Source organism: Balaenoptera acutorostrata, chromosome 3, assembly GCF_949987535.1.
Source record: "Balaenoptera acutorostrata chromosome 3, mBalAcu1.1, whole genome shotgun sequence".
NCBI classification, from domain to species: Eukaryota; Metazoa; Chordata; class Mammalia; order Artiodactyla; family Balaenopteridae; genus Balaenoptera; species Balaenoptera acutorostrata.
Genome location: NC_080066.1, coordinates 98,480,194 through 98,496,284, shown reverse-complemented (window position 1 = coordinate 98,496,284; position 16,091 = coordinate 98,480,194). Strand labels below are relative to the sequence as shown.

The following is a 16,091-nucleotide window of genomic DNA, read 5'->3' as shown; positions in this document are numbered from 1 at the left end:
GTCCCAAATAGCATGATATCAGTCAAATAAAATTCAGAAGCATCTAGAACTAAATATTGTTTAGGAATAATACTTATGTGGTAAAACTGTAAAGAACAGTAAGAAATTGTAAAATAAACAACTACTTCAAGATAATATTTACCTATCCAAGTGGTGGAGGTGGGGGATGCTATTATTTGTTGTCTTGTTAATATTATATTTGTTGTCTTGGTTATTTCTCTTTCTTAAGTTGGGTGATAAGTATACACATATTCACTTTATTACCTTTATATTATTATGTCTATAGTCCTTTATATAAAATATTTCCTAAGGGAAATATCAGTGGTTTGGGTATATCCTTACTTAAACTGATAAAATTTTAAAATACCTATTCATCCATCCTATCAATTTGACAGATAGGATCATGTCATACTGACAGTTCTGTCCCTAGCTTTTTTTCATTTAGCAATATCTTGTGAGTACTGCATACAGATCTTTTTAATGGCTTTTAGAATTCTATCATATATGTATACCATAATTTTTTAACCAGTCCTGTGCTGATACAGCCATAGGATATTTTCTCCTTTTCTTTTTTTGTTAAAAAGAGTGCTACAATGATTGTTTGTGGGTGTATGTATCTGTATATATGATCACTTTCTCAAAGAAGAAATGCACTCCCACCAACAGTGCAAAATATCCTATTTCTCCATACCCTTGCCAGTATTGAGTATTATTATGTATATTTTCCATCTTTTCTAGTCTGTATAAAAAATTGGCATCACATTTTTAAGTCTTTAATTGAAGTCCAGCATCTTCTTTTCATGTATTTATTGTCTATTTCTTTTTCCTGTGAAATAAAATTGGACTTTGTCTTGTACCTCAGTGCTTCTGGGGTGAGAGAGCCCATTTCTATGGATAGTGTAAATTATGTATCTTGAAAGCGTTCCTCAGACAATAATGATTCTCGGCCCTCTATTCTCCAGTGTGTACAGGGTTCCCCAATAGAGCTTTGATTATTGGATACCTTAGAAGGGTTCTGAGTAGAAAAACCAACAGATTTGCATGCCTAGACTTTCACAAGACTGGAAACAAAGAGATCGCTTAGAAACCTACTAAAATAAGAGAGGCAAAAAAGATAATGAGAGCGTGCATTAAGAGAGTAGGTAAGTGGATATGGAGAAGAGAAAATGGATTTGAAAGACACTCAGAAGAGATTAGCTTGTTTAGAAAATTATTTTATTTTACTGACCAAAAGAGATATTCTGCATGAATCCAGAAGGGTTTAGGGCAAGGGTTGAACAATGTCTCAGTTTATTATCTCAGATACAGAGTGGCGGGGGGTGGAGGGAGGAATCTACTTATGCCAAAAAGCAAGTGACTGGTTCATTAGTCAGTTGAATTACTTGACTATTTTGATAGAATATAATTGTATAGTATTTTTAAATATTATGACTCTATATCAAAAGAAGGGGGGAAAGTATATACCTAGATTTTAAAAGAAATTGCCCTTATAAAAGTAAATAAGCTCTAGAAAAATTGGAAAATCATTCATAATCATACCATCAAGGAATAGTATTAACATTCATTTTATATCCTTTTAACCTTTCATCTTTTTATGGTTATAATACTATAAATAAAATTTTATATACTGATTTTTTAACATTAAACAATTCTCCACAAAGTAGGTATTATTCATAAACCTAATTTCAAATGACCACTCATTCCATTAAGTGGGCATACCATAATTTACATAACCATTCCCTTAATTTGGGACGTTAAGGTTATTTCTTCATTTTTACTATTAAAAAAATTCTGAGAAAAAATATTCTGTGCCTAAAGCTCTTTCCATTTAGTACATTTTTTTCTTTACTAGATTGAATAAGTGGTCAAAATGTGTGAATGTTTTAAAAGCTTTTGATACATTTTACTAAAATTGCTTTTCAGAAATGGTTGGTCCGGATTTTACTCCTGTGTATAGAATAAGCAGTGAATGAGAATGACCATTTTCCTTATCACCACTTTTTTTAGTACTTTGTCAACTTAATATACCCCTGAATTTAAACTTGCTGAAAGAGACATAGTTAGGTAGTAGGAAAATGCTCTTTTCCTGTTTAGGATTCTCTAAAAATGTTAGTTTCTCACAATTCATGGATAATATGTCCCTTATTGTAGATTGTAGACTCTACATTTTCAAATAGTGAAAGTTTGTTTATTTTTACCATATCAGACACCTGAAAGATGTTTTAGTTATTAGCTGAGACACATTTAGATGTATAGTTATAAATTCACTGTGTAGTATGAAATATTTCTTTTTTTAAAAAATATTTGTTTATTTATTTATTTGGTGGCACCAGGTCTTAGTTGCGGCTCATGGGCTCCTTTGTTGTGGCATGGGAACTCTTAGTTGTGGCATGCATATAGGATCTAGATTGAACCCGGGCCCTCTGCATTGGGAGCACAGAGTCTTAGCCACTGCGCCACCAGGGAAGTCCCAGTATTTCTAATTAATAGGTTAATTCCAGGTATTTTGGTAAGCATTTTTAAGTTGAACTAAATCATTTATTACCCAAATACTATACACATTTTATTTGTTTAATAATGAAACAATACTTTTGATATTTCCCTTTAAAAAATAATGTGTTTATTTTTAATCAAAATGAAATTTATTACTGTTTAATGTAAGTAGAATTAACCTAAGTCAGTACAGTAAAACACTGGGTCATGTAAACATTTAGTATTTGTTCAGATACAGATTTTTAAGTAAGCTTTATTATATTTTACAATTCTTAAATGACTTCTCAGATTAGAATACAGTAAAGACAACCTGATCAAAATAGTTGTCACCATTAAAAGCATAATTACTTTATGATCACTACTAATACAGTTTATGCTTGTTTATAATTTTTAATCTCTTGAGTATCTCAACTAACCCTGAGATTTTTAATACAAATACTATACCCAGTTTATAATAAAAAGGAGCTGTGATTTAGAGAAGTTAATTGCTTAAATTTCATACCCAAGTTGGATAAGACAAGGTTCCAACCTAGGCCCTTTCTCTAAACCTTTTTGTTGTTATTGTTGTTTTCTTCTATTCAGTTTGCTTATGATTTTTGACAATTACTTGGGTCATTTATTTTGAAAACTCTCTGGAACAAATAAATACATTTCCCAAATTCCTTTTACTCTTCCCAATTTTGATCATGCATTTTGAAAGAATGTTTGCTGAATACCATTGTTTAGCCACCTCCTTTCCAATAACTTAGCATTAACTGTCATAACACATTGATGCAACTATTAGGGAGATTAGCTAAAAATAGCAATTAACTGGGTTTGACATATGTAGTTTTAAGTGACAGTAGACTCTCTGATACATTTTTTAAAGCTTAATTGCTTCCTGATAAAATAACAGCTTTTAGTTTTCAGAGCATTTTCACATATATTATCATCTCACTAAATCCTTATGACAATCCATGTCATAAAACAGTATAGGTATTATAATTATTTAATTGAAAAAACTGAGTTCCAGAAAAATTAAATGTCACAAAGCTTCTTTGTTTCACAGCAAGGACCAGAACATGCATTTATAAATTTATAATATCTTAGCCATAACTTTTATGAACTTTATTGCTTAATATTAGAAGGAATACCAAATTTTAATAACTTTTATGAACTTTATTGCTTAATATTAGAAGTAATATCAAATTTTAATGTTTTTTATTTTTATAAAAAAGCTTGTAAGGGTTTCTACTTTTAAAATTATTAGCCCTATAATGATTACTCTAAATTACTTTAGAATGAACCAGTAAAGGTATTTCTGTCATTTTAGTTGGCTGTCACTTTTTCTTCCCAAATAATTATATACTAACGGGAAAAATAATAGCAAATAGTTATCTCATTTCTTTAAAAAAAAAGAAGAAACAAAACCTTTTCAGGACTTTCTGTTTTGTAATGTGCTAAGTTTCACTTATTCAACATTTATTTCACAGAAATATTGTTTATGAAATTCCAAAAGCATTTTGTTAGTGACTGTCATTGATTGAACATATCTCCTTCACTGAGTCTTGTATATGATTTGAATCCTTCTAAATAATCAGTAAATTCAGGCTAATTAATTCATTCACTCATTCAATTACTTTTAAAATTATGTGGACTACTGCCTTCCTTCTTCGATCCCTCGTATCACACAGCACAATTCTTGGTACTATGTAAAAAGAAAAAAGTTCTTTAAAAAAAACTTGCAAAGTAACAATTTTATTGATTTGTATTTTCTTCCTCATAATTTCTTCACTTTCTGTGTACATATATCACTTTTAGTTATAATTAACAGCTTTATTGTAATTAGATATCTTTCTCACTTGGCATGGATAGCCTTCTAATACGTCCTATGTTATTTTTTTTAAGAAAGTCCATTTTGCTTATAAAGTTGATTCTTTTTTTTTCATATTATTTTATTTTGACATGGCTTCCTAACGCATATTTGAGTTTGGGGAATTGCCATACACACTGATGGTGGTGGTACAATACTTACTGATTTGCTAAACTCTTGTTAGAGTGAAGGTATCTTATTTTGTTGTTGTTTTTTACATTCTGGTAACTAATGAGTTGGGGATTGTTCCCATTAGGCAGCTGAAGAGGATACTTCCAGTTCTCTAGTGAAAGATCATCCTTTCCAGCAAGAGACAGTTATAACCAGTGAGCCTTACAGAAGCTCAAGACCTTCTCCTTTTGAAGATCTGAATGCCAGAAGAGTCTACCTGCAAAGCCAAGCCAATCAGGTGAGAAAATAAATATTTTTCAATATATTATTCATATGTATAGAAATCGGATGTGTTAGACGAGAACATTAGGACCATCTGCCCTTTACCAGTCAAAGAACAACAGAAACCCAGGAGAATAAGACTTACAATGAATCAAATCTGGAATGAGACAATACATATATGTCATAATGTCCTATACAGGTGTAATAATTGAGTCATAAATTTGACTTTAAATTTTTTGATGATAAAGGGGAAAAGGTGTTAGTTACATTTTCATTATCCAGTAGAGGGATACAAAGGAACATAAACCATAGTTTCTGTTCTAAAAGAGTTTATGATGGCGTAATAGATACGTGCTCATGGTGATATGGGAGCACAGGATAGGGGTATTGAAGTCGTTGTGGAAGATGAGAGTTTGTGTTTTTTCTTAAGATACACCTGAACTTTTCAAGGATGAGAAAAATTGTTAACTAATTGAAGAGGGTGGGGCTGGTGATGAAAATTGGGGGGGAAAACACAGGAGGAGCAAGGGGATGAATGTTTTAAAACAGAGGGAATTTTAGTCAGCATAGTCTGCCATAACAAAATACCATAAACTGGGTGGATTAAATAACAGTTTTTTTTCCTCACAGTTCTGAAGGCTTGGAAGTGCCAAGGTTAGGGTGCCAGCATGGTTGATTCCTAGTGAGGGCTCTCTTCTTGGATTACAGACAGCTGCTTTGTCTCAGTGCCAGAGAACGCCCAAGTGAGCAAGCTCTCTGGTGTCTCTTATAAAGGGCACTAATCCTATCATACCAGGACCACACCCTTCATGACCTAATTACCTCCTGAAGGCCCCATCTCCAAATAGCATCACATTGGGGGTTTGGGTTTCATATAATTTGGGGGGGGACAGGGGTGACACAAGCATTTAGTCCATAGCAGGGAACAGTATGAGCAGAGGTATGCATGATCTAGGGGGAAAACAACATGGAGGGTGAAAAAGAGAGGCAAAGAGAGCAAGAGCCAGACTGTCGGGGTTTTATGTCCTGCAAACCACCTTGGACTTAATCTTGTTTGTTGCTTCACAAACCTGGGTACACATTCATGTGCCAGAAGACACAAGAAACCACAGGTTAAACACAGTGCATTTTCATGGAGTGTCACTTTTACTTAAAAACAAAAAAATCCAAAGTGGTGTACCAGGTTTACATTCCCACTAGTCATGGGAATTTTCCTGAATACTTGGTATTGCGCCCCCCCTCCCCCCTCCCCCCTCCCCCCTTTTTTTTTCCAATTTAGTCACTTAGTGGAAGTAAAGTAGTATTTTATTGTGGTTTTAGTTTATACTTTCCTGATTACTACTGCTGTTGAGCACCTTTTTTTATATGCTTATTGATCATTTAGAAATTCTGTTTTGTAAAGTACCTATTCAAGTATTTTGCACATCTAATATTGAGTTGTCTTTTTCTTACTGATTTATAGGCATTTTCTTTTTGTTTATTTTGGAAATAAGTCCTTTGTTGGATATGTATATTGCAGATATCTTCTCTCTGGTGGTCTGTCTTTTCACTCTCTTAATAATGTCTTTTGCTGAATAAGAGTTCCTAATTTTAATAGAAGAGTGATTTAGTGATCATTCCCTCTGCGGTTAGTGCTTTTTGTGTCATGTATAAGAAATCTTTGAGTATCCTCACCAAACCATGAAGATATTTTATGTTGTCTTTCAGAAGCTTTATTATTTTTTCTTTCATGTTTGATTTTTATAAGTGGTATAAGATAAGGAGGTCAAGGGTTCCCTCCCTGCACCACAACCCCCAAGTCTGGATGGCCAGTGATCCAGCACCATATAGTAAAAAATCTATGCTTTCTGAAACAGGTTCATTGCATTTTCAGCTTTGTCATGTGACTGTATGTGTGTGGATCTATTTCTATTCTCTGTTCTGTTCCCTTAGCCTATTTGTCTATTTTTATACCGGTACCACACTTTTAAAATAACAGTAGTTATATAATATTTCTGGGATCTGGGAGTTATGTCCCCCAGCTTTGTCCTTTAAGATCTTGTTGTTCTTGACCTATGTAAATTTTAGAGTCAGCTTATCAATTTCCACAAAACTCCTAGAATTTTGATTGACATTGTATTGCATTCATAAATTAATTCGGAGGAAGTTAACATCTTGACAATACTGAATCTTCTAATCCATGAAATGGTGAATTCATTCATTTATCTTTTGTTAGATTTATTCTTAGGTATTTAATTTTTGTAAGTTTATTTAGGTATTTGATTATTATAAGTATATTTTGTAAATTGATCTTATATCCAGAGACATTGTTAAATTAATTTATTAACTCTGTACTTAAAATCTGTAAATTTTTTAAATGTCTGTTTCTTGTCACACTGGCTAGGGCTTTCTAGTGCAGGGGGTATTGACTTTCTTATTTTGTTCCTTATCTCAGGGGAAAGCTTTGTATATTCATTGCATTCATCATTAACTATGATATTTGCTGTATGTTTTCATAGCTCCTTTTAACAGATTAAGGTATCTATCTAGTATTCCCACATTACTAAGTTTTTTATGACATGCTTCTTCTGCAGTAATTGAGATGATTCTAATTTTTTTCCTTGTTGATTTTGTTGATTGGTAAATTGAAATAATTGGTTTGCAACCTTGCAGTCTTGGAATAAACCCATCTTGGTTGCCATATAATACTCATTATACATACACATATAAACATATGCACACATAAAATTGGGTTTAATAATATTTTATCTAGGATTCTTATGTCTGTGTTCATGAAAGAGATTGGCATATAATTTTCTTTTCCCATAAAATCCCAGGCAGGTGTTGTAATCAAGGTATGCTAACTCCATGAAACAAATTGGGCAGTGTTTCTTTTTTGCAGTTTGTGGAAAAGTTTAAAATTTGTTGTTTTTCTTAAATGTTTGGTAGAATTTCCTGGTGAAGCCATCTGAGCCCAGAATTTTCTTTATCAGATGATTTTGAGCTACAGATCGATTTCTTTAACAGATACAGGACTATGCTGATTTTCTAATTCTTTTTAGAAAGGCTTTTTACAGGATTTTGGTTTTTATTCCTTTTTCATGGAAAATTTCAAACATAGTAGAAGTTGAATGAATAGTGCAGTCAATTGCTGTGTACTACCCTGCTTCTGACATTAGTCATTGGCAAAATGATGATATGCCATATTTTCATTATTATTCAGAAATGGATTGATTTTTAAACATTTGGGGTTTTCTACTTTTCTTTTTATTGCAGATATTCTAAGAATATACTCTGAATGATTTCATTCATTAACATTTGTTGAGGCTTGTTTAATGACTCAACATAAGATCCGTGTGCCATGTGCACTTGAAAAGACTTCATATTCTTAGATGTTGTGTGCAGTGTTCTTTCTATATATTAGGTCAGGTTTGTTATCCTTATTAACTTTAAAAAAAATCTGCTTGTCAGTAACTGAGCAAGGTATGTTTAAAAATCTCCAACTTTGATTGTAGAATCATCTTCTTTTAATTCCATCAGTTATTTACTTTATATATTTTGAGGCTATTATATATTGCTTGTAATTTTATAATTGTCATACCTTTATGTTGAATTGACTCTCTTGTCATTATGAAATATCCTTCCTTATCTCTGGTAATACTTTTTGCCTAAAAGTCTACTATGTCTGATATTAGTATGGTTACATCAGTTTTCTTTTGGCTAACGTTTACACAGTGTGTGTTTTCCCATCCTTGTACTTTCAACATTTATGTGTCATATATAAGATGTCTCTTTTAAACCATATGCAGTTGGGTTTTGTTTTTTTCTCAGGGTGTTTTTGTCTTTTAGAGTATTTTGTCTACTTACTTTTACTGCAATTATTGATATAGTATAAATCTACCATCTTACTTGTTTTCTGTTTGCCCCATTTTTCTCTGTTCATTATTTCCTCCACTTGGCTTATTCAGGTATATTTAACTACTTAATTTTTCTTCTTTATTAGATAATTAATAATACAGTTCAGTGCTTTTATTGTAATCCTAGAGATCACAATACGCATTGTTAACTCCTTAGAATCTACCCTAAATTGATTTTTTTTTAAACCACTTCTGGAAAATGCATGGATCCTGCAATACCTTAATGCCATTTATCTCTTCTTCATTTACTGTTTGTGTTGTTGTTGTCATGAAATTCATTCTGTGTGTATGTATGTATAACCTCCCAAAATAATATTTTAAACAGTCAGCATTGATTTCAGTTTATCCGTCTACTTATGCTTTTGGCTGTTCTTTAATCCCTTGTTTATTACCATACTACCATGTAGGATCATTGGCTGCTTATTGCTGTTGGTGAATCTTCGTTGTCGTTTTTCTGGAAACATCTTTTACTTCCTCCATAGTTGAAGGATGTTTTGCTGACTGTCACATTCTAAGTTATCATTTATTTTCTTTCACCACTTTAAAAGATGTCACACCATTGTCTACACTTTTCCATCATTGCTATTAAGAAGTACTGTCTGTCTTTGGCTTTTTGCTGTTTTATTATGCTATGCCTAGGTACTAGGTTTTTTTTATTGGGTTTATAGAGCTTTTTGAATCTGGCTGATATCTTTGAACAGATTTAGAAATTTCTCCACCATTGTCTCTTCAAATATTGTTTCTAAATCCGAGGCTCAGGGAGAGATATGGACTGAACTTAAAGTTGGGAGTCATTATCTAATGATGGAAATTAAAACTATGAGAGAAGTTTGAATTACTTTGTAAGAAGAATAGTATTCAAAGCTGGAACACTGAGGATCACTAAATGTTAAAAGACAGGGTGTTGAAGAAGAAGAGTCACACAGATAGGAGAACTAGGAAAGGGCAATAATGTCTCAGAAGCCTGAGAAGGAGAGTTAAAAAGGTAAGTGACAGAGTAGTTAATTAATGTATTGCAATTACATGGTCCAATAAAGGACCTGGATGAATCCTGGATTCATCTCTGTAAAGGTAATTGATACCCCTAGCATAGTTTCAGTGGGATTAGGAGGCATTCATGACAGGAGAAGAAACAACCTTTATTTATTTATTTTTTTGCCTGAGCTCCTTTCAAAAGTTTGACTACAGAGGCCTTCCTTTGGAGAGCAGATGGAGCTAGAAGGTGGAGGGCCAAGGAAATAAATATGTTTAAAATTTGAAGGGATAAAGAAAGTGAGAAGTTAAAGATTTGGGACAGAGAGAATAATTGATAAAGACCCAAAGGAGACTATCAAGGACACAGGAATTACACTGACAGAGGAATTACTTCATTTTTCTAGACTGAAGAGAAGTTTAGGTAGAACTACAGATTTATTAAAAAGGAGGTAGAAGGTTAATGAAATTCAGACTTGATCAATTCAGCAGTGTGTGCCCTCACATTCTTGGTTAAACCTAAAATTTAATTGTTATTTTTATCTTAAAAACTTGAATATGGGGGCAGGGGGTAAAGAGAAAATAAAAAACCTTCTGGATCATCTGGGAATTTTTCTTCCAGCAAGTCCCAATACAGCCATACCACAGCAAATAAATATAGTTTGAAATATTCAAGTTAGACACAGATTGTGAAAGGTTCCCTGCTAATAGATCTGATTAATTAGGTTACTTAAGGTCACAAGAAACATATATTCTCAGGCTATGTAAGTTGGTGGGGACTTATCGTAATGACCTGGGCAAGTACCAGGCTAATAACATGTATTCATACAATCTCTCTGGTCCTCCCAAAATTGGAACTTCAGTTAGGATTATCCCCCTTCCTCCACTCTAATTAAGTCTAATGCCAGTGTTTCCCATATAAGTTAATGGTATATCACTTATACATTTGCTCAGGGCAGAAACTTGACGCCATCCTGACTCATTCCTCTCTCAGTCTCATACTGTAGATAGATATCAGCAGTCAATCAGCAATCCTGTAAGCACTACCTTCAAAGTATATTTCTCAGACCGTCATCATTTCTTACTGCTATAGTCTTCTAATTTCCCTACTTCCACACTTATCCTTCCCACCCACTCCAATAATCTGTTCACACAGTAACCAAAGTGATCCTTTAAAAAGATACAAATCAAATGTGTTCAAAACTTTATAAAAGTCTAACATCCTATTTAGAACAACATACAGAGGTTTTACAGAGCTGTGCATGATTTTGTTCGTGGCTTCTCCAGATTTATTTTCTATTCTTTCTCACTCACAAGCTCCTTAATACCTCGACCTCCTATGTTTTAAATATATTAAGAATATCTATGCCTCAAGGGCTTTGCATCTGCTTTTCCTTTTATCTGGAACAGTCTTCCTCCAGATGTTCCCAGAGCTTGCTCCTTACTTCAGGTCACCTCTTCTGTGAAGCCTTCCCTGAGCACTCTAAATGAAATACCAACCCTTCCATCACTATATCCTTATGCTATTTTATTTTTCTTAATAACACTTATTTCCTGATTATAATTTGTCTCCTATTTGTACTTTTTTTGTTTGTTCACTGATACGTTCAGGAATCTAGAAGTTCCTAAGATAGAGTAAGCACCCAGTAAATATTTGTTGAATGAAAGAATAGATGAATAAATGCTAACAGCATCACCTTGGAAGCATCCTACATCAGAGGAATAGCCTTGCCAAAAGGACTAGACTGCTTCCTTGCTGTCAAGAAATATGAAGAGTGTGAGATTTTACCCTAGCTAGCAAGTTATATGAATGCTGCCAGAAGACATAAGACTGCTAGGTCAGAGACAAAGGACTGTTACTCACAGCACAATAAAGTAGCATGAGCTTCATGTTTGTGTCGGTTCCCCTTGCTTCCCAAGTCCCATGGGGGTGGTGCTAAGCTGCTCAGGTGAATATTGCACACTCAGTGGGTTTGCATCCCAATATTGGAACCCTGAGTTTTGGGGAACCCCAGTCTTTTATAATGGGTGATAATCCTGCCTGACTTTTGCCAGGGAGGGACACAGTGTCTTTGTTATACTCGTTAACTAAACAAACCTAACTTCAAAGGAGAGATGCTATATCTTTCAAGGGTTTCCCTATTCACACATCTTTGAAAAGATAGTCTGAAGCAAAGGCAGATAATACCTCTACACACTGGGTCTGCAGAAGTGAGACCCATGGAGAATTGTAACCTAACACTAGTTTAGGTTTTTCCCTCTAGCAGTGCTTAAACAGGTATTGTCAGTGTTTGTCTTTGGCTCATTTTCTATGCTTCCATGGACTACTTAAATCCTTTTGATGGATTAGGTACATTCTTTCAAACTGCTAGTGCTCTCAGTCAGGTTTTAGTTAAATCTAATAGGCCTGGAGGCCATTATAGTCCTTTTACTCAATTTCGCTTACTTTCAAGTTCCTGGAGGTCATTTCACTGCAGATGAATAAGACCACATGTATTATGGTCTTACGATCAAAGGTTTATGATGTATTTAATACATAGAAAATAATACATGTAATGAATACCTGAGAAACCAAAAAAGTTTTAAAAAAGAGCACCCCCAATCCTGTTCCCTTGCCTTCATCCTAGAGGTGACCTTTACCTTGGACTGTGTTTGCTTATTAGCATTCTTATGCTTTTCTTGGTAATTCTACTACTTTTTCTTCTGCCAGTAGATATTTTAGTTGTTTCCATATTTTTGTTATTAGGCATACTGCTAGTACAAACTTTCTTGCCCCTCAGCTATTCTTGTGCAGGTTTCTTGAGGGTGTACAGAAATGGGCCTTTGATATTGATGTGCTATAAAAAGGCTCTTGGGCAAATTAGTCTATAGGATTCATGTGTTCTGTGACTATAAGAGATATATTTTGAGCATTTGAGAGGTTAGAGAAATAACGCTGAATATTCTGTTACAAACTAATTTTAACCATATACTCTTATATAACTTGTTATTGAGTAATAAAATTTTCAGTGACACTTCTTTTTGAATTTTATTTGTGGCCAGTATCTCCTGGTTTATGGTGGTTTTTCACTCTTTTTATGGTGTTTTGGTGAACAGATGTTCCAAAATTTAATACAGTTTAATTTATCATTCTTTTTGTGGTGGTGTTTTTAAAAACTCCTCCCCATCCTTATCTCAAAGATTTTTCTCTTGATTTTATTCTAAAAGTTTTGCAGTTTTGTCCGTAAAACAAACTGTTTTTTGTTCCACTTTTATTTTTTCCATATGGATTACTGATTGTTAACAGCACCACTTATTGGATCCTTCCCCCTACTGATAGGCAGTGCCATATCTGTCATATATCAAGTTTCTATTTCTGGTCTCTCTTATCTGTTGGTCTGTTTGTCCTGGCACCAGTGCCACGTTGTCTTCTTTACTATAGAATGTTTTAACTCTATAGCTTGTCTTAAGATCTGTAGAGCAAGTGCATCTACCACTTTTTTCTTCTTCTCTTTTTTGTTGGTGGGTGGGGGAGCTGTTTACTCTTCCACAGAATTTAGAATTAGCTTAGGATTTCCTCAGTGATCCAGTGGTTAAGACTCCACCTTCCAATGCAGGGGGTGTGGCTTCAATCCCTGGTTGGGGAACTAGGATCCCACATGCCATGGGGTGCGGCCAAAAAAAAAAAAATTAGAATTAGCTTATCAAGTTTGTTGAAAAATCCATTTGCAGTCTGTATTTGAATTGCACTGAATCTGTATATTAGTTTGGGGAAGATTTTAGCCTTCTTTTCGATGAATATATATCCTTCTATTTAGCTCATCTATAGCGCTCAATAAAGCTTTGCATTTTCTTCATGAAAAGATATCATATATCTTTTAAAAGAGTGGATATATGGGGCTTCCCTGGTGGCGCAGTGGTTAAGAATCCGCCTGCCAGTGCAGGCAACACAGGTTCGAGCCCTGGTCCAGGAAGATCCCACATGCCTCAGAGCAGCTAAGCCTGTGCGCCACAACTACTGAGCCTGCACTCTTGAGCTTGTGAGCCGCAACTACTGAGCCCACAGGCCACAACTACTGAAGCCTGTGTGCTCAGAGCCCGTGCTCCGTAACAAGAGAGGCCACCGCAATGAGAAGCCCACACACCACAGCTAAGAGTGGCCCCTGCTCGCCGCAACTAGAGAGAGCCTGCGTGCAGCAACAAAGACCCAAAATGAGTCAAAAATAAATTTAAAAAAAAAAGAGTGGATATATGTATATGTATAACTGATTCACTTGGCTGTTCATATGAAACTAACACACATTGTAAGTCAACTATACTCCAATAAAAATTTAAAAAAAATAAAACATTGGAGAGGTTATAATCATGCAAAAGTAATCCAGCCTGTGCCCTAGAGCCCGTGAGCCACAACTACTGAAGCCTGAGCGCCTAGAGCCTGTGCTCCACAATAGGAGAAGCCACCACAATGAGAAGCCCGTGCACCACAACGAAGAGTAGCACAAGCTCGCTGCAACTAGAGAAAGCTTGCATGCAGCAATGAAGACCCAATGCAGCCAAAAATAAAGATCTTAAAAAAAAGAAAGTAATCCAGAAATCTTACTTCATCCGCATCAGTCCTTTAGTCCTACAACATAATTAAAATTGAAATACTTCTGTTTCTCTTTATGTTCCTATCATGTGATTAAAGTGCTAATGAAAGTAAAATTCAAAACTGCAGGAAACAAGGCCAGGAATGAGATAACCTCTTCAGTCATTAACTATTTTTATTAAACTTCCTTTCCTGTTTAAGACACTACTAATAATGAGTAGGTGGTTCGAGTTGGATATATCCATTTAAATTGCTTTTTGAATTGAAGCATACAAACTTTTTAATCCAGTATTTTTACTTTTAGCTATTTCTGATACAGATATACTTGGACATGTGTATTAAAGATAAATATGTATAAGGATAATTTATGCAATATTGTTTGTAACAGCAAAAGGTGGGGAAAAGCCTATATATATATATAAATCAGACTAGTTAAATTAAGTCATCCATTCAATGGAATATTAAGCTGCTATTAAAAGAATTAGGTAAAGCTATATGTATAAACACATACGCACCCTTGCATGTGTGTGTAGATTAAATATGTGGCCAAAAAGTGGTAAGTACCACCTGAGTGGTACATTTGTTACGATTGGTGACCCTACATTGATACATCATATAATCACCCAAAGTTCATAGTTTACAGTAGGGTTCATTCTTGGTGTTGTGCATTCTGTGGATTTGGACAAATATATAATGATATGTATCCATCATTATAGTATCATATAGACATTTTTCACTGACCTAAAAATCCTCTGTTCTCTGCCTGTTCTTCCCTCCTTACCTCTCCCTTCTCCCAAACACAGATCCTGGCAACCACTGATCTTTTTACTGTCTCCATAATTTTACCTTTACCAGAATGTCATATAGTTGGAATCATACAGTATGTAGCCTTTCACTTAGTAATATGCACGTAAGGTTTTTTCATGTCGTTTTTTTTAAAATACTGAGTAATATTCCATTGTCTGGATATACCACTGTTTGTGTATCCATTGAGCCTACTGAATAAACAAACTTAGTTTCTTCCAAGTTTTAGCAATTATGAATAAGGCTGCTGTAAACATTTGTGTGCAGGTTTTTGTGTGGACATGTTTTTGAATCCCTTGGGTAAATACCAAGGAGTACAATTGCTGGATCATACGGGAAGAGTATGCTTAGTTTTATAAGAAACTGCCAAATTGTCTTCCAAAGTGGCCGTACCATTTTGCATTCCCATCAGTAATGAATGAGGGTTCCTGGTGCTCCGTGTCCTCCCCAGCATTTGGTGTTGTCAGCATTCTGGATATTGGCCATGCTACTGGGTGTGTAGTGGTATCTCGTATTTTTAACTTGCATTTCCCTGGTGACTTACGGCGTGGAGCATCTTTTAATATGCTGATTTGCCATCTGTATATCTTCCTTGGGAAAGTGTCTGTTGAGGTCCTTGGCACATTTTTTAATCAGGTTGTTTATTTTCTTTTCTTTTTTTTTTTTTTAAACATTAGTTTCCCTTCCCCTGTCCTCTTTTTTTTTGGGGGGGGGGGAAGTTCCATTTTATAGCTACTTTATTTATTTATTTATTTATTTATTTTTGGCTGTGTTGGGTCTTCGGTTCGCGCGAGGGCTTTCTCTAGTTGCGGCAAGCGGGGGCCACTCTTCATCGCGGTGCGCGGGCCTTTCACTATCGCGGCCCCTCCCGTTGCGGGGCACAGGCTCCAGACGCGCAGGCTCAGTAGTTGTGGCTCACGGGCCCAGTTGCTCCGTGGCATGTGGGATCTTCCCAGACCAGGGCTTGAACCCGTGTCCCCTGCATTAGCAGGCAGATTCTCAACCACTGCGCCACCAGGGAAGCCCGGTTGTTTATTTTCTTATTGTTGATTTTTTAATAGTTCTTTGTACCTTTTTTCTAAAGAAGAAACCTATTAATGAAAAATATGACACA

General features: G+C 34.9%; 1 protein-coding gene across 1 annotated transcript in view; it reads left to right on the top strand.

The window, feature by feature from the left end:
* SPRED1 (sprouty related EVH1 domain containing 1) overlaps window positions 1-16,091 on the top strand; it is a 122,667-nt gene that overhangs the window by 90,572 nt on the left and 16,004 nt on the right. Inside the window, exon 5 of the mRNA XM_007180427.2 lies at window positions 4,602-4,754. Within this exon, the coding sequence (XP_007180489.1) occupies window positions 4,602-4,754 (153 nt within the window). The remainder of the gene's footprint in view (window positions 1-4,601; window positions 4,755-16,091) is intronic.